The 20,982-nt window shown below is 51.6% G+C and overlaps 1 protein-coding gene across 27 annotated transcripts in view; it reads right to left on the bottom strand.

Moving 5' to 3' along the window:
• The window catches only part of PTK2B (protein tyrosine kinase 2 beta), a 130,535-nt gene that overhangs the window by 17,660 nt on the left and 91,893 nt on the right, over positions 1–20,982 (bottom strand). For 14 of the 27 annotated variants that reach the window (XM_021073170.1, XM_013990280.2, XM_021073167.1 and 11 more), the window contains 19 exons: positions 18,730–18,908; positions 18,120–18,207; positions 16,925–17,004; positions 10,502–10,564; positions 10,261–10,315; positions 9,685–9,825; positions 9,201–9,275; positions 8,545–8,646; positions 7,723–7,840; positions 7,156–7,195; positions 6,678–6,724; positions 5,747–5,797; positions 4,553–4,668; positions 3,802–3,886; positions 3,489–3,589; positions 3,124–3,239; positions 1,425–1,525; positions 1,158–1,247; positions 482–686 (listed from right to left, as the gene is read on the bottom strand). In XM_021073170.1, coding sequence (XP_020928829.1) covers positions 482–686; positions 1,158–1,247; positions 1,425–1,525; positions 3,124–3,239; positions 3,489–3,589; positions 3,802–3,886; positions 4,553–4,668; positions 5,747–5,797; positions 6,678–6,724; positions 7,156–7,195; positions 7,723–7,840; positions 8,545–8,646; positions 9,201–9,275; positions 9,685–9,825; positions 10,261–10,315; positions 10,502–10,564; positions 16,925–17,004; positions 18,120–18,207; positions 18,730–18,908 — 1,853 coding nt within the window. The remainder of the gene's footprint in view (positions 1–481; positions 687–1,157; positions 1,248–1,424; positions 1,526–3,123; positions 3,240–3,488; positions 3,590–3,801; positions 3,887–4,552; positions 4,669–5,746; positions 5,798–6,677; positions 6,725–7,155; positions 7,196–7,722; positions 7,841–8,544; positions 8,647–9,200; positions 9,276–9,684; positions 9,826–10,260; positions 10,316–10,501; positions 10,565–16,924; positions 17,005–18,119; positions 18,208–18,729; positions 18,909–20,982) is intronic. The other 13 variants (XM_001925998.6, XM_003132818.5, XM_005657259.3 and 10 more) reach the window with 1 other exon arrangement.

Here is a 20,982-nt window from a genome sequence, read left to right as displayed (position 1 = left end):
CCTGAACCTCAGCAAAGAGCACAGGAATTTCAGTGAAAGTCTGATTCAGTCTGTGGGTTCAGACCCCAAATATACTTTCTGGATGCTTACTAGGAGCCACTCCCTGAATCTGGGATTGAGAGCTGCAGAGATGGTGAGGCTGACCCTGGCTCAAGGTGTCTCTGAGTTCAAGTCCAACTGTGAACCTGGGTTCAGCCTCGTCTCTGACCCAGCGCCGAGCCTCTGTACCGCAGCCTCTGCTGGGGGGGTTCGCTTGCTTCGCTCCACTTGGATGCATGGCTCTGAGTTGGTCCATGCAAGTCTCAGCCCCCACCCTGGGCACAGCCTTGGGTGAGTCACCAGCTCTGAGCCTGGATCCCCTCGTCCTAGCTGGGGACCAGGACGCCGACTGCATCTTGTTTCGCAAAAGATGTTGTAAAACTCTAAGCGCTGCTGAAGAGGAGACTTGCTCTCTGGGCCCGCAACCCACCTCTGCGCTCACCTGAGGTTGCACACGAGCTCGGTGAAGCGGGGCCGCTCACTGGGGTCGTAGTCCCAGCATCGGGTCATGAGGGTGTAGAGAATAGGTGGGCAGAGGTCGGGCTTGGGCAGCCGGTCCCCCTTCTCAAGCACCCCGATGACATCTTTGTTCTCCAGCCAGAAGAAGGGCTGCTTGCTGAAACTCAGGATCTCCCACATGCACACGGCTGAGGGCGGGAGGCGAGTGTCAGGGCCCCGTGGGGGGCACCTGCGCCTGGATAGGCAGCCCACCCTCCCCAGGAGTCAGCCCTGAATGCCTGTGGGGATCACCCTGTGCTCCCTCGCTCCTGCTGCAGCATCCCTGGGGTCTTGCCATGAGGTTGGTCCACCTCAGCTTTGCCTCTGAGGACCCCTCCAGGCTGCCCCCTCTTAGTCCCGGGGCTGGGTTGTGGGGTACACGCTCATCTCAAGAGTCTTTTCCAGGAAGGCTGACCGGCACTGCCCAGGCTGGCCCGTAGCCCGTGTCACCCTCACCCAGCACTGGCTCTTTATTTTTGGGACTTCTCCGTGGCTGCAGAAAAACAGAACCTTTGCAACCCGGGGTGGGGGTTCAGACCCAAGTCCCTGTGTACCCTCTTATCTTGGTCACAGAGGTGAGACTTGAACCTTTTTCCATGCCTTCTGGAAAGGCCACTCACCAAACATCCAGACGTCACTGGCCGTGGTGAAGCGGCGGAAGTTAATGGACTCAGGGGACATCCATTTGATGGGGAGACGCGTCACAGAGGCTTTGGGTGAACAAAGGGTTTAGAGGAATAGTTTAGAGAAGAGAGATCCAGATTTATCCAGAAACACACCTGTTCTCCAGAGACGGTTAGCTCGGGCTTGCCCAACTGTAGCTTTCTTTGGGGATACTGGCCTCAGGGACCCCTGCAGGGACAAAGCCGTAAAGCACCCCACCTCACCTTTGTAATACTCCTCGTCCTCAATGTACCGAGAAAGACCAAAGTCACCCAGCTTCACACACTCGGGGGAGGCCACCAGGATGTTCCGGACAGCGATGTCCCTGGAAGAAGGAGGCAAAGATGAGGGCGGGGTTCAAAATGCTTCATGGAGACAGACAGACAGATGAACAGAGAGAGAGGCAGAGGAGAAGGGTGCCTCAGGGCCGCGGGCTCTGGAGCAGAATGGGCAGCTTCTGTCAGTTGGCACTTCCTGACCCACCGAGTCTCAGTGCTGGAGCCCAGCTCAGGCAGGAGCCTCGGCTGAATCCCCACCACACACACGGCGCCTGGCCTCCCTCCATCTCCCTGACGAGCCTCATCTCCTGTCAGGCCTTCGCATGCGTCTCTATCTTGAAGCCTGTTTCGGGTTCCCGGGGCCTGCTCAAGACACGGCCCGGTGGCCGGCACTGTCCTCTCTGACCGGGATACCATCACCTGGCTGACTCTTCAGGGAAGGAGCCCAACACGTTCCTGGTCCCAGTTCACCTTTCCTGATTCCATACACTTTGCTCGGCTGAGCAGAAGCAGCAGCCGTCACAGCTCGCCTCCAGGGAGCACCGGGAGAGCCAGGGCTATGCACAGGCTTCGCACACCTGAGCGGTGACCCGGACACCCTGGGAACCCCGGGGCACAGGAGTGAGGGCAGAGAGCTGGAGGACCACGACCAGCAGCCAGCTGGTGGGGAGTCAGCCCAGAGCTGAGCTTTCGCCCCCAGGGAGCCCTCCCTGACCCCATTTACTTCCCACCCCAGACTGGCCCATCATTGGCTTCTCCCAGGCAGGGTCCACACCTACCATTTGTCTTTATTATTGAAAAGCTGACTTCAGTGTACGACCACCTCACACAAAGGGTGCAAATCTACTCTCCCACCACCTCTGCCCCACGACTCTTGACCCTCGAGGTGCTAGATAGAAGATGCACTGTACAAGGAAAGGGATTTGTATTTGTTTTGGTTCTGACTTTATCCCAGAGACAATTACAGTGCTTGGAGCCCCAAGGTAAGAGGCTTGTACTATTTGTTGCCTGAGTGGGTGCACGTTAATTTCTCCCAACAGGGCTTTGTGTCGTGTCGCCCTCAAGGCCATGTATCCGATGTTGACGGTGTCGGACTAAAGAACTCAGCGGCTCACCCCAGTGCTCTGAGAGCAGCCCCTCTATCTCCTCCAGGGCCCTATGTCCCCTGGTGCAGGGACCTCCTTTCAGGGAACAGGAATAGAGCTGGATGGAGAAGGAGCCAAATGCGTAGCCAGCAGAGGGACTGGACTTGGCAGCCTGGAGGTGCTGGGGACCAGGGCAGTGCCAGCGTGCAGGCTGGAAGGGCCCAGCACCCAGGATGGTCCCTGGGCAGCCTGAACCCAGTCTCTCCTGCCGGGCTGGGTGCTAGCCCATGGGCTTACTGGAGGAGAGCACATGGGGAGTGAGCAAGGGAGTGGTTTCCTGGGCCCAGAGGGAGTCGGGCTAGAAAGCACTGAGTTACAGGCAGACACCTGGGCTTCGACTTCCCCTTTGCAGCAATTCCGGGAGGGGCAGAGGAGGAGACGGGCCCAGAGGAGCTGCTCACATTGTCACTTGGGTATCGGGACCTGAGCCTTTAACCCTGGTCTGTGCAGCCGCAAAGCCCTGCTTGACCCCGACCTCTCGGGGGCCTCCCCAGCCCCACCTGTGGACACAGTTGATGCTCTCCAGGTAGGCCATGGCCTTGCAGATCTGCAGTGAGTACAGGATGAGAGTGAGCACCTTCAGGGAGTTCTTGTTGCGCTCCAGGTAGTGGCCCAGCTGCGGGAAGGGGACAATGCCATGAGGACCCAGCACGGCCTGGGCCTGGAGCTGGGGGGTCGAGGAGCAGGGAGCACCCAGGCTGGTAGAGACAGTCCAGCAACTAACTTCCTCTCCAAACAGCCTCTGGGCTGTTTCAGCTGGGAGTTTAGCCCCCCGTTCCCCGATCCCAGTTCTGATGGCATCCCCCACTCCCCAAAACCCTGCTCAACTGTAGCCCAGCCGTCCTCGGGGGGGTGCTCCGCTCACCTCCCCGTAGGGGTACAGCTCCATGATGATCCAGGTGGGCTCGTCTTCAATGATGCCGATCAGCTTCACGATATGCGGGTGGTCCAGGTTCTTCATGATCACTGGGAGTGGGGGCGAGAGGGATGCGCCTCTAAGGTCTGGGGCTTCACTGGCCCAACTGGGAGACACAGGACTCAACCCTCCTCCCGCTGTGGGTGCCGTGCCGAACACCCCCTCCCCAGCCTGCACCCCAGGGCCTCCTCTCTCTCAGGGCCTGCAGTGTCTTGGGGCCTCTTTCAGCCTCCGGGCTGGGGGGCTGCTTGGGGAAGCCTACCTGCCTCGCTCATGAACTTCTCCTTGTTGTCCACAGTGCAGTCTTTCTTGCAGGTCTTCACGGCCACATTGATTTGCTCTCCTTTCTACAATGACAGCGTGTCCAGGGCCCCTCAGTCCTGCCCTGAGCTCCAGAGAAGGCGTTCCCTGGACGGCACCCTCATGGTCTCCCCGCAGCCAGACAGGTGCTGCAGAGCCTGCTCTTCCCCCGTCTCTTCTCCTCCCCTCCCACCCACTTCTTCCTGATCAAGCTACTCTGGGACTTGGAAGAATTTTCGAGACCAGATCCCGAGAGACCCTGACTGTCCACTGAGGCTGAGCGGGCCTGTGATCTGCCCAAAGTTAGCGGGCCTGGGTGGGGCACGTGCAAGGCCATTGTCAGAGACGTGGCATCCAGGGCCCATTCTCTTTATCATTGGATTTGACATTTTTGCTGCCGTCTTCCTTCAGAGCTGGCTTTTCCCCATGCCTGGTAGAAACACAGTCACAAAGGTGAGCTTTGTTCGACCCCATCCGCCGCCTCAGATCCCCCTGCAGGTAGCGCCTCTCCTGCATCCCTGCTACTGCTGCCTTTCTTGGAAATGACTCCTGTTTTCATCACTCGCTGGGTACTTCGTAAACACTGCAGAGGCCAGGGTGGTGAAGATCTACACACCATGGCGGCTGCCTCCCACCCTAGAATATTCAGGCTGCTCTCTTGTTCCTCGGGAAAGCAGAGGAGGAGGAGTGTCAGGGAGGGGTCTGGAACTCACGTGGTTGGTGTAGACACCTTCGTAGACCTCACCAAAGAAGCCTTCACCAAGAATGCGATTCAGGACCACGTCTTCCCGGGCGATGCCATACTGGGGGCCTGCACAGGTGGAGAAAGCTGACGGTCCCTGAATGCAGACCCCGGCTGATGCCCCTGGGAACCCAAGTTCCTACACCCCTGAGAAGCTAAGCACCTGCAGGCTCTAATACCAGGCTCTGCTCCCCTCCCGCCTAGGTGTTACCAGATTTCCCAAAACAGAGATCCAGGAACTGGGTTGGGAAAGGGAGTCTGGAAGTTTCCACTATCTCAGACGGGTGAAGAGTTGTTCCCTCTGAAGGCTGGGTCCCCTGTCCTTGCTCTTAGGATCCACCCCCAGTCCCAGCCCCACACACCAGTGCACAAAAGGTCAATGGTGTGGGGATGAAAACAGCAGTCTCCTGGAGTTCCCGTCGTGGCTCAGTGGTTAATGACTCTGACTAGGAACCATGAGGTTGCAGGTTCAATCCCTGGCCCTGCTCAGTGGGTTAAGGATCTGGCGTTGCTGTGAGCTGTGGTGTAGGTTGCCGACACGGCTCGGATCCCGCGTTGCTGTGGCTCTGGCGTAGGCTGGCAGCTATGGCTCTGATTTGACCCCTAGCCTGGGAACCTCCATATGCTGTGAGAGCGGCCCAAGAAATGGCAAAAAACAAAAACAAACAAACAAACAAACAAACAAAAACCCCAACAATCTCCTGGAATTCCCACTGTGGCACAGCGGGTTAAGGATCCAGCTACAGTGGCTGGGGCTGCTGTGGAGGTGCAGGTTCAGTCCCTATCCTGGGAAATCCCATATGCCGCTGGTGTGGGAAAAACCACCATCACCACCACCACACAATGATCTCCTCCTTCAAATCAAAGGTGCCTCGGAGTTCCCTGGTGGCTCAGTGGGTTAAAGACCCACTGTTGTCATTGCTGTGACTTAGGTCACTGCTGTGGCATGGGTTCGATCCCTGGCCTGGGAACCTCTTCATGCTGTAGGTGTGGCAAACAAACAGATAAACAAACGATAGTGCCTCACTCAGCGTTGTCCCTGTCTGAGGCCCACATAGGATAGGATGAGGAAGGAACCAAAGTCCCTCTGTGGTGTCACATGGGTTCCCAAATGTCACTCCCCAGGGCCCTGGCTGTGGCCGAGGTAGGGGGGTTAGGGATCTACCTCCTGGTCTTCGCAGGGTCTCATCAGGAATCTCTGCATAGATGTCTGACTCTGGAACGACAGAAGGAGGCCACCCATGGGCAAGATGCTCCAAGGGGCACCACCAGGAACCAGGTGTGGGGCTTCCCCGTGCAGCCCAGTGGGACCGAGCTGACATTTCTGGGCGTGGGGAGGAGGCAGGCAAGAACCGGGCTCGTGTTCTGGGCTTCAGAGTGGCCACTGAACTCATGAACCTGGGCCTGGGTCCCGGCTCACTGCTACCCATTTATTATTTAGGGCAAGTTGATTTGTCTATCTCTCTGTGAAATGAATGTTTCTGGGGAATATAAAGATCAAATAAAATAATACCTATTGCATATTTAACACTGTCATGAACTGAATGTTTGAGTCTCCTTCCTCCATCCCCAAATGCTTATGTTGAAGCCTTGACACCCAGTGTGACGGTATTTGGAGGTGGAGCCTTTGGGAGGTGATTAGGTTTAGATGAGGTCGTGAGAGTGGAGCCCCCATGATGGGAGTAGTGTCCTTGGAAGAAGAGGAAGAGCGACCAGAACTATACATGTCTCCACCATGTGAGGATGCAGAGGAGGCCGTGAGAAGGCAGCCGTCTGCAAGGCAGGAAGAGAGCCCTCACCAGGACCCACTCACGCTAGCACCTTGATCTTGGACCTCAAGTCTCCAGAGCTGCGAAAAATCAGTGCCTGTCTTTTAAGCCCCCAGGCTGTGGTCTTTGGTTATGGAACCTGAGCTGACCAGGATGAGCACAGTGCCCTGTAGCTGTAACCCGATACATGTTAGCTACTAGGATTAATGGTGTTAAAGCCATCACTGAGGAGTCATAGGGAAAGATCATTTTTCTGTAACTTTGAGGCAATCCTTGATGATGTCACAAGGGCAAGCAGAAGTGGAGGATGGCAGATGGGTAGCTTACCTATGCTGCAGCTTTCTGAGAGGTGGGACCGCCGGGGCTCCGTGTTTCTGTAGGAGATGGGAGGGCAGGAGCCACATGAGCACAGAGCCTGGCAGTGCTCCCCCAGGGCAGCCTTGGCTTGAGGGGCAGCTGTGCTGTGCCCCCTCCTGCCTAGAGAAGCAGCCTGTCCTGATGGCAATTACCTGGGAGAAAGGCCCAGGTGGCTGGGGGCAGGGGGGGGCGGCAGGCAGAGGGGAAAGGAGAGCAGCAAACCCCTCGAGATGATGCCAGAGTGTTCCTATATGGATTTACTGGGAGAATTTTACTGGTGAAAAATCACCACATGTGAAATGGTGGGGTTCCAGTATTTTCTCCTGGGGCCCAGAAACCATGGGGTCGGGGTTGGTGGGGAGGCTGTCTGTTTGCTCTGCCTGCGCTGGGAAGACACAGGATGGGTGCAGGGCCAGCTCCCCTGCCTTCCGCCTTCCGGTTTACTCACAGTGTGGGGATCTGGGGCAGGCTGTTCCGCTTCTCACCATCTGGAGAGAGAGGAAGGAGAGGGGGAGCTGGAGCCGGGGACACACGGTCCTGGCTGTGACCCAACACAGGCAGACCCCTCCCGCCCTTCTGTGGCTTCTCAAAGTCGGAGTGGAAGCTGGCCTGAATTGGAATCCTCTTAATAGAAGAAACTCCTGGGCTTCCTCTGCCACTGTCACTTTGCAGCCCGAACCCTGCTTTCCGATTCCATCCATCACACATACAGGCGGAACTAGCCATGCTCTAGCCATAGCTTTGATCTTCCCACGGCTACGAACATCTTTCTTCCAGAAGCTGGTCCCCATGTTGCGCTTGGGCCAGCGGGCCCAGGGCTTGTAGCTGAGGACCCAGGATGGCACCACAGGGAGCATCCAGAAGGGCTGAGTGAGCCCCTTCCCACACTTCCAAAGCCTCTTCATTCGTATCAGTTAATGGTTTGGCCTCTCCTGCTCTGTCTGCCTCTGGGGGCCTGGCTGGGCTGTGCCGCCATCTGCTCCTCGGGCCAATTTACCTTCAAGTGGAAACGCACCTTTCTTGGGACGAATGATGAGAGAGCCTTTGTGCTCCCCCTGCAGCCGGCAGTAACCGTCTACGAGGTCAGCCATGTTCTCGGCCTCTGCCAGAGAGGAGGTTTTGATGGACAAGGACTGCAGGGAAGAGACCAGCCAAAGGTGAGACTCCAGAGCCTTGGCTAGAGTCTACTGCACAGGACTGGAGAAGAAGAAACTATAGGGCCTGGATCCGTCTGCCTTTCTCCTGGGGTTGGGTTTGCATTCCCCATCGCCACCAGGGGGCACTCTCGTTACCCTCCCAATGGACCACCCTACACTCTAGGAAGGCCATTCCAGCTCCGACTTATACTGGTCTCTGAGTGCGCCTTCTACCTAGTAGCTGCTCAGTATGAGGGCAAGAACTGAGAAAAGAGGTGAGGGAAGGAGTGGGGCAGGAGACAGATGGATGAAAGGGGAGATGGACAACCTGTTTGCAGTCTATTCTCTGATTCCTCCAGCCACAAAAAGCCCCTAGTCCCTGAGGTCTTGCTTCTGAGTCATTGTTCACTTGTTCGAAGTTAGACCTCTGCGCTCTATTTTGATTTCTGGTCACTTTACCCACCCCTACTCTCCAAACCTCCTCCAACTTCTTTCTTGATATTTAAAAAAATAACTTTGCTTCCTGAAATAGTTCCCTTAATTTATCATCATCCTGCTACTTGGTCTAAGAACTAAGGTGCAGTTTTCTTAACAAGATTCCAGCAGTCAGGGAAGCCCCACCAGGCTGGCCTGAGCAGGAAACTCCCAACCTGTGGCTGCTCCCATTGTTTCACAGAGTCCAGGTGCCCAGGGATGCTCACCTGGGGGGCACCTTCAATGCCCAGCTGCAGTACCGCCTGGCCTTCCTCCAGCGGGAGGCACCTGATGGACTTGATCTGCTTGAACTCGGCCAGGCAGGTGGGCTGTGGGAAAGGAGGGGGGCCCTTCAGACCATCCCATTCGTGAGAGCAGGCTGTGCAGATGGGTCAGTGGGGCATGGGGGTGTGGCACAAGGGAGAAGTGGGCACTGGGAGTCTCTCAGGGGATGGAGAAAGAATCAAAGATGATTAAGGTTAGAAGGATCATCTAGCTCAAGCCCCTTGCAGAAGAAAAAAAATGAATCTGGAGAGAGCCGGAGTTTGCCCAAGGTCATAGGCCAAGTTGGTGGTAGAGCCAGGATTGGACCCAGGTCTCTGACTCCCAGCGGCATGGGTACCACTGGAGTTGCCATTGGAAGAGCAACTCTCTCATCTGAATCAGAAGAGCAAAGTAGTGTCCTTCCACCCACTCCCCAAACATTGCTGCCCGCCTCCTCTCGGGGATGCATATAAAGAACAACCTGCCCCATGTGTTATCCCCAGCACTCTCTGCAGCTGCTGACACCAAGGGCCTCTGCTATCAGCGATGGGGCAGCAGAAAGGGGAGGACCTCTCTGCCTGGGGCTGGTAGGTGGCTGGGGCCTGCCTCCAGTCTCTACCTTTGCATCTTGACTTGTCAGCTGGCGGATGCCTTTAGGGCCGATGACCAGGTCCACGGTAATGTTCCATCCTTGCTGGAATCAAAGGAGAAATGGGCTGTTGTCCCAGCTCTGCCCGATCACATTTCAGAAATTTGAAAACACTTCACTACGACGCTAGACACAGGCCATTGTTTCCTGGACCTTCCAGCTCCTTCCATCCTACCCCTTCCACCACACAGATTATACCCCCTCCCAACACCCTGCCGGCCCCGCCCCGCCTCCCAGAGTTGGAGCCAGGAGCTCAGTTCCCTTCTCCAGGCAAGTAGCTTAATGTTAGTTGGATCTGGGGACACATCAGGGAGGCCCTGGTGCTACAGAACCTACAAGCAAGCAAAGCCTCTTTTTGACCTCACCCCCCGCCCCAAGTTGGCCCCGTGGCCCCCTTTCCTGAGAGTGGACAGGAGCTCAGGTCAGGGAGAGAATAGAGAGAGAGCAGCATTACAATGAGTTCACAGCGATAGGTCTCCTGGTCGATGTTGGCAAAACCCGCGAGGGTGTTGAAGAACTTCATGACGCACTCCTCCTCCCGGAGGGAGGCGTACTGCTGGAACGTCTGCTGGATCATCTTCCGGAACTGCTTCGGCTGCGGGAAACCGTCAGGGGTGAGCGGGGCTCGGGGCTGATTCCTTTCCTTGCAATCTCACTGCAAGCCTGCCTGTTGCTGTAGGACAGCCCCCAGGCCTCTGCCACAAGGGCAGTGGTCTGGTCTTACCCAAAGCCCACACCTGCTGTCTCAAGGAAGCTCACCATGGCCTAGGCAGGGAGGCAGGGGAGGTGGCATCCCCAAAGCTCAGACCACAGAGCTAACTGGTGGAACTAGAGCCAGGTGTTCTGATTCCCAGTCACAAAAAGGGCCTGCTGGATGCAAGGAGTGGTCCTATGTCCAGATGGCCCAAGGCAGCAAGGACACCCTGGCTGCCCAGGTGTCTCCAGCCCTGTCTCTAGCTCTATTCCCCAGGCGGGTGGGGGACACCATGAAGAGAGTCTGTGTGGGTGCCTTACCCACTGGTTTTCTCACCTTTAAGTTCTCCTGCATCTGTTTTGGGAAAAACAGGTCCAGCCCCACTTCCTTCCTGAAAGAAGGTGGAACAAGCAGCATTTCATTCCCCCTTGTCCCCAACCCAGGACTTCTGGCCAATCAGGGAAAGGGGAGAAGACAGGGAGATGGGTCCCACCTGGCTCTGGTCTGGGGATGAAGGGCACAAGGGATGAGCAGGGAAAGCAGGGGAGAGGAAGCCGGGGTCAGTCCCGGGACTTACTCTAGGAGCTCGAAGTTGGACTTTTTGTCAAGTGCGTTGTGGGGCATGTCTTTGAAGAACCGCCTGGAGAGAGAGAAGCCATGGAGAGGCTGATGCCTGGGGAGCAAGGCCATCAGGGCCAGGTCACCATGCATTGGTCTAGAAGCTCCCTCCCCTGCCAGATATGGGAACCACTGAGAGGGAAAAAGTTAGGGGAGTTGAACAATTCACTATTGAGAAAACCACGAAGAAAAGAAAGCTCTACAAATTTCCTTTCTAGAGAAGACTCCAGCTTTTCTCTGGGAGGCCCAGCTCTGGGACTACCCAGCTGTTGGGCAGAGGAGGAAGACAGTGGTTCTATCAGTGGCTTCTAAAAGTAAATGACCCAAGGCAGCCAACACTGAAGTCTTCTGCTAAGGAACGCCTACCTCCTCCGTTAGGCTCTGGTTTCCTCTGTAATTTCCTTTCCCCTTATTTGCTCTCTCTGAAATATTGTATGTGTGTATGTAAATAATTATTCAGTGCAGTACACATGAAAACTTAGAATTTATGGAACAAAGAAGAAAATAACAATAATCTGTAATCCTACCACCAGCAATGACCTCTATTAATTTTTTAATACATGTTCTTAAAGTCCCATTTTCCCTTAAAATGTATGTCTTGATGGAGATCTTTATGGAAGTATTTATAATGATTGCTTAAGTAGAGACCAAATAGCTCATGTTCCCATTCGTGTTATCTACCCTTCCATCTTTGGATCCCTGTGTCTAGTAATTTCTTCCACTGTTGCAGACATTGTCCTACTCTCGATCGTACATTAGCAGGAGTAACTCACTGTTACTTTAACTCAGGTGTCCTTATACATATCTGGGAGTAGTCTTATGCTACTGATGCCAATGATATAACATTAAAGCACAATTCTATATATGTGATTTTGTTGTGGTCCAAGAGCATGACCTTCCTGTGGTCTGATTCAGTGGTTTTCTACCAGAGGCAATTTTGCACCCCTCTCTGTAGCCTGGGGACATTTGGCAATGTCTGGAGAGCTTTGTGATGTCACAGCTGGTTGGGAGGGGAGGGGTCCTGTCCACATCTAGTGTGAGACAAGGGGATGCAGCTAAATGTCCAACAATGCACAAGATGGCCCCTACAGCAAAGACTTATCCAGCGTGAAATGCCCCTCTTACTTAGGCTGAGAATCCCTGGGAACTTGATCCCAGGAGAGAACCTGGGAAGCTAGAAAGAGAGGCTCTCCCCTAACCCAACTTCTCACTACTGGGTCGCTGACAGAGTGGGACCACAGGTGCTAGAGGTGAGTTCTAGAGGGTTAAGGACAGAGTTTCACTCTGGAAACCAGACAACAGGTGAGCAAGGATGACAGCCAGTTATAGGGTAGGGGGACACCATCCAGAGTTCTGCCCTGGACGGAAGATCCTTCTCCTCCTCCGTCCACCCGAAGGTGCTTACAGTCAAGATCCAAAATTTCCAGTCAGTCACAGTAGCTTCAGGAAGTTTCCTGAGCTAGTGTTCCCTGCTGCCCTCCATATGCCCTGGGAAGCTCAGAGCATATCTGCTCTGCGTGGATGGAAGGCAGTGTGGCCATCCGCAGGTCCACCTGAGTTGAGTGGGCTGCAGAATGTACTTCCAGGAAACTGACGGATTGGTTTGTTGCCTGCAGTTATGTAATTATAATGGAATAAATGGCACGTGACCTCCACAGGAGAGGACTGTCGATCTTTTGGGATTATCCATTTATTCAGACACATGCTCTCATCGTGTGCCAGGTGAAGGCAGCATTGACCTCGATTTCAAGGATTTTCTAGATTTCAGGTTAGCGCACGTGAACCACTTGCTACCCAACAGAAAGATGCAGAAGTACAGCCAGTCTATGTGGGGCGGGGCAGGTGGGCTGGGCGTGAGGGAGGGAAGGCTTTGAGACAGAGAGACCTTGAGCTGGCTCGGCAGGAAGAGTCCAGGGCCACACTGCTTGTTATCAACACTTTACAGGTGTGCTCTTACGTTTCCTGTGAACACAGAGGGAAGCAGGCAACCCTGGCTCGGGACATTTTCTAAAGCTGCCAGAATAAAGGAGACTTAACTAGGCTGAAAAGGAGTATGAGGTGAGTAGTCCAGGCAGAGGGGTTGAGCTCTGATTCCTGGCCCCAGGTGACAGGGGTCTCCTAGTATCATTCCTGATTTATGATGAAATAAACTGTTGAATGAATGAATTTGAGACTAGGGGTGGATGAAAGAATTCTGAGGACTGGGGTATTTAAACAAGGCTTGGTGAAAAAAAATGGGGTTGGCTAAATGGAAGTGTAGACAAATTAGGAAAAGAACACTGAGGGATTAAATTACATGAAAAACGATAGCAATATTAGAATGCTTAAGGAGGTGGTGAGTGGGAAAATGTTTTATTAGGAAGAAGGAAGCTCAGATAGCACACCTAGGCCACCCCCGACTCTAGAAACCCAGCTCACTCTATATCACTGACTGCCCTTCTCTCATGCACTGAGGATTATTTATTGTGTTACTTTTGACATATGTGCCCATTCACTCAAGTGTGCTGTGATCTGTGTTCCTAACGTTTGGAGTAGTTGAGCATCACTGGCATGTCGGGAGAAGCAGTCACCACCCCTCATCAGTCTTGAGCTTCACAATCGTCCAGCTGAAGTCCCATCTCGGCTGCTGTCAGGGATGGGACTGCCCCAAATGCCACCACTGAATAAGGCTGCATCTGCCAGGAGCTCCCTCTAGCACATGGCTGGATCTCCCCAGCCCAGGTCGGCCATCCTGGGTGCTAACGGCAGGGCCTATGGGCACGTATAGGCTGCTGATACTCATGTAAGGACAGCAGAAAGTAAAGACCAGCAACAGAAACATTAACTCATTGCCAGCATTTATAAATTGACTAGGAGACAAAATGCCTTTTGAAACAAGTTGAGTGTTCTTTCTCTAAGCTTTACTTATTCTCGGTTACTACTTAACTGCTGTTGGGTTACACATTCATTCTGAGTTTCTAGGTCAGAGTGTTCTGGGGTTCTGCTGGGAGTAGGCAATGGTCCTGGATGTCTCAGGGGAAGGGGAGGGTATGTGGTTTCTCAAACTGGGCAGGTACTAATTTCTGATATGTGGGCCATGAATTTCACCTTTTAAATCATAGGGGGACATTTAGAGAAAATATTTGGCATTTATAAAGCACTTCCAATGAATTGATACAAAATAAATTAGGTGTGATTCCAACTATATGACATTGTTGAAAAGGCAGAGTATGAAGACAATAAAAGATGAGTGGTTTTCAGGGGTTAGGAGGAGGGAGAGTTAGGGAGAGGAGGGTTAGAGGGAGGGAGGGTTAAAGGGGGGAGGGTTAAGGTGAGGGAGGGTTGGGGAGGGATGGTTTGAAGGAGGGAGGGCCAGGGGGAGGGAGGGTTAGAGGAGGGAGGGTTGGGGGAAGGGCTGGTTAGAAGGGAGGGAGAGTTGGGGGAAGGAAGGTTAGGAGGAGGGAAGGTTGGGGGGAGGGTTATAGGGGGAAGGGTTGGGGGAACACAGTGGATGTTTAGGGCAGTGAAACTATTCTTTATGATACTGTAATGGTGGATACAGGTCATTTTGCACTTGTCAAAACTCACAGAATGTACAACACCAAGTGTGAACCCCAAGGAAAACTATGGGCCTTGACCAGTATTTAGGTATAAATGCCAGTTCATCAATTGTAACAAATGTGCCTCGCTGGTGGGGGATGTTGGGTGGGCTTCATGGGCCAGTGGCCAGTCTTGGTACCCTCCACTCAATTTTAGGCTATCAACCTAAAACTGTTCTAAAAAACAAAGTCATTAAAGTAAATTAACACATGATAAAACAAAGGTGAATAGAAAAAACCTAATTCGTACAAGTAATGAATAAGTAGTAACTACTTCTGGCTCTATCACTGTTCCAACCCCTTTAATGACATCAACTCTTTTATTCCTCAGAACAATCCTGTGGAGTTTCTCCCATTATCAGCATTCCCTTTTACAGAGGAAAGAACTGAGGCACAGAGAGATGAAGTGACTTGCCCAGTAAATGGAAGACCCAGGGTGCAAATCAGGCAGCCCAGTTTCAGACTCTTTGCTCGTCATCATTTTGCCCCATTTCTCCTTGATATGAATTGAGTCCATTATGGATTCATCTTGGTAATCTCACATCTTGTGCATATACTGTAGTTTTTTTTTTTTTTTGGCCACATACATGACATGTGGAAGTTCCCAGGCCAGGGGTCAAACTTGCGCCACAGCTGCAGCGGTGTCGGATCCTTAACCCACTGAGCCACAAAGGAACTTCTAAATGTACTTTTTTTTTTTTCCTGTCTGTTGTTTTTTTAGGGCTGCACCCGCGCATATGGAGGTTCCCAGGCTAGGGGTCTAATCAGAGCTACACCTGCCAGCCTACATCACAGCCACAGCAATACCAGATCCAAGCCATGTCTGTGACCTACACCACAGCTCACAGCAACGCTGGATCCTTACCCACTGAGCGAGGCCAGGGGTCAAACCCACAACCTCATGGTTTCTGCTGCGCCATGATGGGAAATCTGAAAATGTACTTCTTTTCAAGTCAGGAAAGAATCCTTTTTTTTTTTTTTTTTTTGTCCTGGAAAAACCATATATCTCTGACATAATTAACAGTGTTACTAGGACAGGTTACTTTTTCCCATGATCTAAAACTTTTCAGGAAAAAAAAAAAGGCAGCTTTAGAAAATCTGCATTATGGCCTGATTTTCAGAAATGTTATCTGTCTTTCTTGGTGAGAAGTCATAACTTGACTTGAAAATTGTCCATGATAATGGATAGCTTTATAGCCAACTTTTAAAATTCTGGGCTTGAAAATCTATTAAGTTTACAAAATAGGTATTTTCTACATCCTTTCCCTAATATCATGTAATTTGTATCTCAAAGATCAACCTCTGAGAATAGAAACATTTATTTGACTCTGTTCCTCGGACTTGGGAGGTGTGAAACAATATATACTTATCATAAAATAAGCACAGCTTTTGGAATAATCCTGAGTTGATAAGCCAGCAGACACCAAGAGATGCTGCTTATAAGACTATAAATGGAGCTATGTTGGATGGTTCACTGTGTCCTCCAGCGCATTTAGCCCAATTCCTGGTGCTAATAACACTAGTCATTATTATTATGACCAATACTAGTCTGGGGATGATTCAAGGAAAGAAGAACATGAAATTAGAATGCTAATGGGTCTTCTCTATGCTGCTATTTTACTACTAAGTGATGCTATTTTGACCTTGACTTCAATGATCAAAGCCTCCAAGTGCCACTGGAGTCCTGGGTGTAAGACTCAACAGACAAAAAAGGTAAAGGTGGGTTTTTTTTCAGCTAATTCAGAGGAGAAGCTGAGCAGTGCAGGTTATAGGAGTGGTGGCTTGGAAGGCATAAAGGGCACAGGTAATAAGTTCAACCTTATGGGCAGCCCCTGATCCAGCAGCAAGGAACACCTGGGACCACTGGCCAATTGTGGCAAGGTGGTCTGTCTTCCAACTGATGTCAGGGGCTGCAGACTTCCTCTGCACAGAGGACCCTGGTGTCCCCGGGCTGGTTGAAACAATCACAAGTGGAAAGGCAAGGAGGAGCCCTCCAAGGCTATCCTTGACCTAGTCTCTTCCTGTGCTCCAAATGCTTCCAACAGCCAAGAATAAGGTTTATTTCTTAGACTGTCATTCAAAGTCTTCCACCATCAACCCCAGTTTACCCCCTGTGAGCTCATCTCCCACTGTCTTCCGGTCTGCTCTCTTCCTTCCACTGATCCCTGAGCCCAGAAGTCACCCTCCCCACCCCCTAATTCCCCTATGATCTACTGATGGAGATCTTTCTCTAGCTCCTGGAGCAGTTCACATCCCTTCTTCCTGATGCCCTCAGGCAAGATTACTGACACCCATGTGTATGTCTGCGGTACATATTTCATTCTGCCTTGTGTTATGATCATGCTCGTCACCTCCCAGACACCCTAAGGTGATGGGCATCTCTGGATGATGTACTAACTTTATACAGATCTATGAGCACTGGAGCTGGGGATACAGCAGTGAACAACACGGATGGAAACGCTAACATTCAATGTGTCCCAGGAACTTGCCTAGTGTTCAAAAATATTTACTGGATCATGTGAATGGCAGGTCAATGGAAGAAGCGGGCAGCCTGGAGGCAAGAGCAGTGGCAGCCACAGGAAAATGGGGGATGCCAACTGGGGCTGGGGGAGCTGACTTCTCTCCCAAGGACCAGACAGTGAACACCTTGGGGCTTCCCCTCCACTGGCCACCACTTGTCCCCTTCCAGCTCTCACATACCCACTCTTGCTTCCCACCCTGGAGGAAAGCCCAAGCTGGCCAAGAGCCCAGAACAGGAGGGGAGGTGTAGGCATCCTTCCTGGAGAGGGCTCGGGGCCACATACCTGAGCTCCAGACAGCCCAGCTGCAGGGCCATACCCTCGCTGACCTTGCTGGCATAGCGTTGCATGTAGTCATTCCGGAGCTGGTGGGGTGAAAGGCCAAGGTTTAGACTGCTGCCCTCGTTCCCTCATTTCCCTGAGATGAACAGAGACCTCAGGAGATGGTGGGGGCTGTCTCCCACCCCACTATGTACAAACTTGGAGCAGGAGATGAAGAGCAGGAGCGGGAAGGCTCACTCTAGAGTCCGGGGCAGTAGTGCACATGACCCACAGGCTGAGGCCTTTGAGTTTTGGAAGCATTTTCACAGCTCATTCTTTTCATGGCTCTACAAGGCAGGAAGTTCAGATTCCCCTCCCTCTACTCCTCATTTTGGAGATAAGGAAACTTGGAATTGGTGGAGGAGTCAGTAATTAATCCAAAGGCTTGTTGGTAAGCAGTGACAGATGCCATCCACTGGCTTGCTCTCCAGCAAACCAGGAGGGAGATACAGGAGGAGGCTAAGGCTAGAACAGAAAAGAAGGATGGCAGCTCCCATGTACTTGGCGCTCACTCCCTGCCAGGTCATGTGCTGGGCACTTGATATGATTATACCCAGTGGTGTGGTGAGTAGCTCCAAACAGCTGATGGAAGTGTTATTAAGTTTTCCAAAATTTTGTGAGTCGGTTGGTATATTGATAGTTTGCCATGATGGGAGTATTTACACCATGGAAATTAGCAAGTGCTACAAGTCAGAGAGCTGGTTACCAAGGCATGGCTAATGCAATCATTTGGTCCACATGTCAACCCTATAAATTAGATATTCTTATTATCATCCCCACTTTATAGAAGGGGAAACAACCTCTTGTAGGTAAATTATGTCCCAAGGGATACTGGGTTAGGAAGTGGCAGAGCTGGGCTAGAAACCAAGCGTGGCAGACTCCTGTCTCCTCTTTGGACCTGCTCTGCCTGCTTCACCAGCCAGGCCTCTTGAGCAGTAAAGAGCCACTAGGAAAGTCCTAGAGGAACTGCGCCTATGGGGTGGGGTTAGTCAGCCCTTAGCTGTGGGGGAAGCAGGGCTGGACAGCTGACCTGGGACCAGGGAATGTTCCCAGGAGAAGTTTCCTGAAATGGGACTTCCAAAATCTAAGCTTTGTCTTTTCATTTCCCCAGAGAGGATGGTCATATGACCCTGAAGACTGGAAGATAAAATACTTTTACCTGTTGGTAGAAATACAGCAATGTGGTTCTGTCTTCTTTCAGACTCTCCATGAAGTCCTCTGGCAGGTAGCGGATTTGAAGGTCATACCTGGGAGAGGAAATTCAGACTCTGATTGACACAGGGAAGCTGGCCATCAGCTGCAGTGGAGCTCTTGGCCAGCCATTCAGGACTTGCTCCTTCTTTTCTTCCTCCAAGGTTGGGTGGAGGACCGCAGAGGACAGAGGGGTGGGTGGTCAACATTCGGTGGTCAGTGCTAGTCCTGACTCCCCACCTCCTCCCCCTGAAGGCAGCTGGTCTCCTTAGGTTCACAGGGCAGCCCTTGCCTGGCTCTCCCTCCTCCATACATTTCTGTTCCTCCTCTTCCACAGCCCCAACAGCATCCTGTCTAGGGATATGCCAAGATATCCATCTTGGAACAAGGATGTGCTGTGAGCTCATGTTAGGTCCTGGCAAATACAGGCACTGGACACTGCAGAAGGACCCACTTAAAATGCCACTCAGATTTTCTAGAATATTCTGAGGTTGGGAAGGGCTCTATGGAAGGACTCCTCAGGACCTCCCCACTCCTCACTTACCCCCCCCATTGGAAAGCCCAGGGCTCCCTCCTACCTCCACTCAGCTTCCACGTGTAGACACTCGTACTTGTCCTGCACCTCACCCACTGTCATCTGTGGGTGCAGCCAGTGGATCTCATCTGACTTCATGTGCTTCAGCCTCAGCCCATAGCACTCAGCTAGCTGGATGTTGGGCCCGATCCGCCCGCTCAGCAGGATGGAGGCGATGACCTCCTACAAATGAGAAGGGAAGGCCGTGGCTCAGAGGTATCCCCTTCCAGGCTCCCACTGACCTCATGCAGCCTCCGGAAGTGGGATTCTCTAGGGTGAGATTTCGTCTTAATGTTTTATTCATCTCTGATTCTCTAGCACTTAGTGCAAGGAGGGGTATGCAGTGGGCTCTATGTGATGAATGAACAAGTTAGCAAAGTGAGGTGGAGATGGAGGGACTGACAGGAGAGAGAAGAAGCAAAGGAGAAATACAGCGAGGCAAAGAGCCTGGATTCTGTGCTTCTGCATTTCATTATGAAAAAACTGATCAAAAACTACTGAGCATCCACCATGTAAGAAGCACCCTCTCAGTGTTCTCCAATTCAGCCAGCATTACTAAGGGTCTGGACTAGGCACTCCTGGGCACTTTGCCTACATTATTCCACTGAATCTGTGCAACACAGGGGAGCAGGTGTTACATCCCTATTTGGCTGAAATGGAAAGTGATGAAGATCACACGGCTCATAGAATTAAACTGGGATTTTGAACCCTAGCCTCTGGACTCCCAGGACTTATATTAGACTGAACTGCTCAGTGGGAGGGTGGGCTGGGCATGACAGGAGGGCAGGACGTGCGTTAAAGATTAAGTGGCATAATTCCCACACAAGAAGTATGGCCACCGTAATAGAGTGTTGATAAGAAATTAGGTGCCCTCCTTGTTCCTGCTTTCTTGACCTGCCCACAGGCCTGATGCCATAACTTCCTGGCCTAGAGCCAGAGCTGGATTAAGAGAATCCAAGGGCAGCTATCGGAAGCCCATCTGTAATGCCTTGACTAGTTCTGAAATTATATTGGTTCCACTTTAACTCCACTTTTTCTCATGTGGTTACACACGTAACTGGAGAATCTACCACTCCTGATGGAGTAGAGAGGACCCTCGAAGGCAAATTAAAAACCTCACAGGCACCGATCAATCTCTGTCAAGTATCTTTGCAATGCATGCCACCCAGCCTACACACAGCCAGCCCAAAGGCTGAACGATGCCTGGGAGGTTGCTGTCTGATGAGGAAGAAGAGTGGCCCTGAATTATTTAGATACTATGTTTTTGTAACTTGCCTCCCAAGGAGATGTCTAGTTTAGTAAATCAAATGTAATCAATTCTTTAACTGGAACAAAAAGAAGGGGAAGCCGTTTTTCTTAGAAGAAAGTCAGTTTCTTCTTATTTTCACTAACGAAATATCAAACTAATATTTAAATAGTGCTGCTTTGAAGGAACACCAACTAATTCTTCTGCCTGGGCACCCACATGTCTTAGTCCAGCTCTGCCTCCTGCCAGCCCTCTTCAACCTCATGGAGTTATGAAACTAAAAGACCCTAAGCTTGAAAATTTCCCTCCCCATTAGGAAAGCAAATGCCCATCAGAGCAGTCAATGGTTGCTCTGTGATGTACATGGGGAAAACGAGGTAAATCAGCACAGGAATCAGAACTTCAGTCCTGGGATGAGGAAGAAGGCTGTGATAGTGCCTAGAGTGAAACAGTACCTAGAGTGAAAGGTCCACAGACAGGAGGAAGAGTTCAGGGTTCTGAAGTTGACTGTTAGATCATTATTAGCACTCATTTCTCTTACTATTGGCCCTCTATCCTCCTTTGTTCCCTTGGTCATCTTGTCATATTATCCAGAACCCCCATATCAGTCCCACCTTACTTCCAACCTGGAGTCCCAGGCTCTGGTGTTTTTAAATTTAGAGACTTCCCTGCCCAAGTTGAAACTTATGTGACTAAAATAAGTCTGATTTCCCCAGGACTGGGACCACTGTGATTACTGAAAATTTCAAATATATATGAAGAAAATAGAAGTCCAAAGAGTAGTATAATAAACCCCCATGTATACATCACCCAGCTTCAACAATTACCAACATTCTGCCATTCTTGCTTCTTCCATAACTCTGTCTACTCCTCAATCATCACTCAACTATTGTCGATTTTTATAGTTCTTCTTTTACAGTGAAATTTTTATTAATTTAAACACACAAATTTTAGCTATACAATTTGACACAGAAATATACCTGTGCAACCCACATACCAGTTAAGATATTT

The sequence above is a fragment of the Sus scrofa genome, chromosome 14 (genome assembly GCF_000003025.6).
Source record: "Sus scrofa isolate TJ Tabasco breed Duroc chromosome 14, Sscrofa11.1, whole genome shotgun sequence".
Taxonomy (NCBI): Eukaryota; Metazoa; Chordata; class Mammalia; order Artiodactyla; family Suidae; genus Sus; species Sus scrofa.
This window is presented reverse-complemented; position numbering and strand designations above follow the sequence as displayed.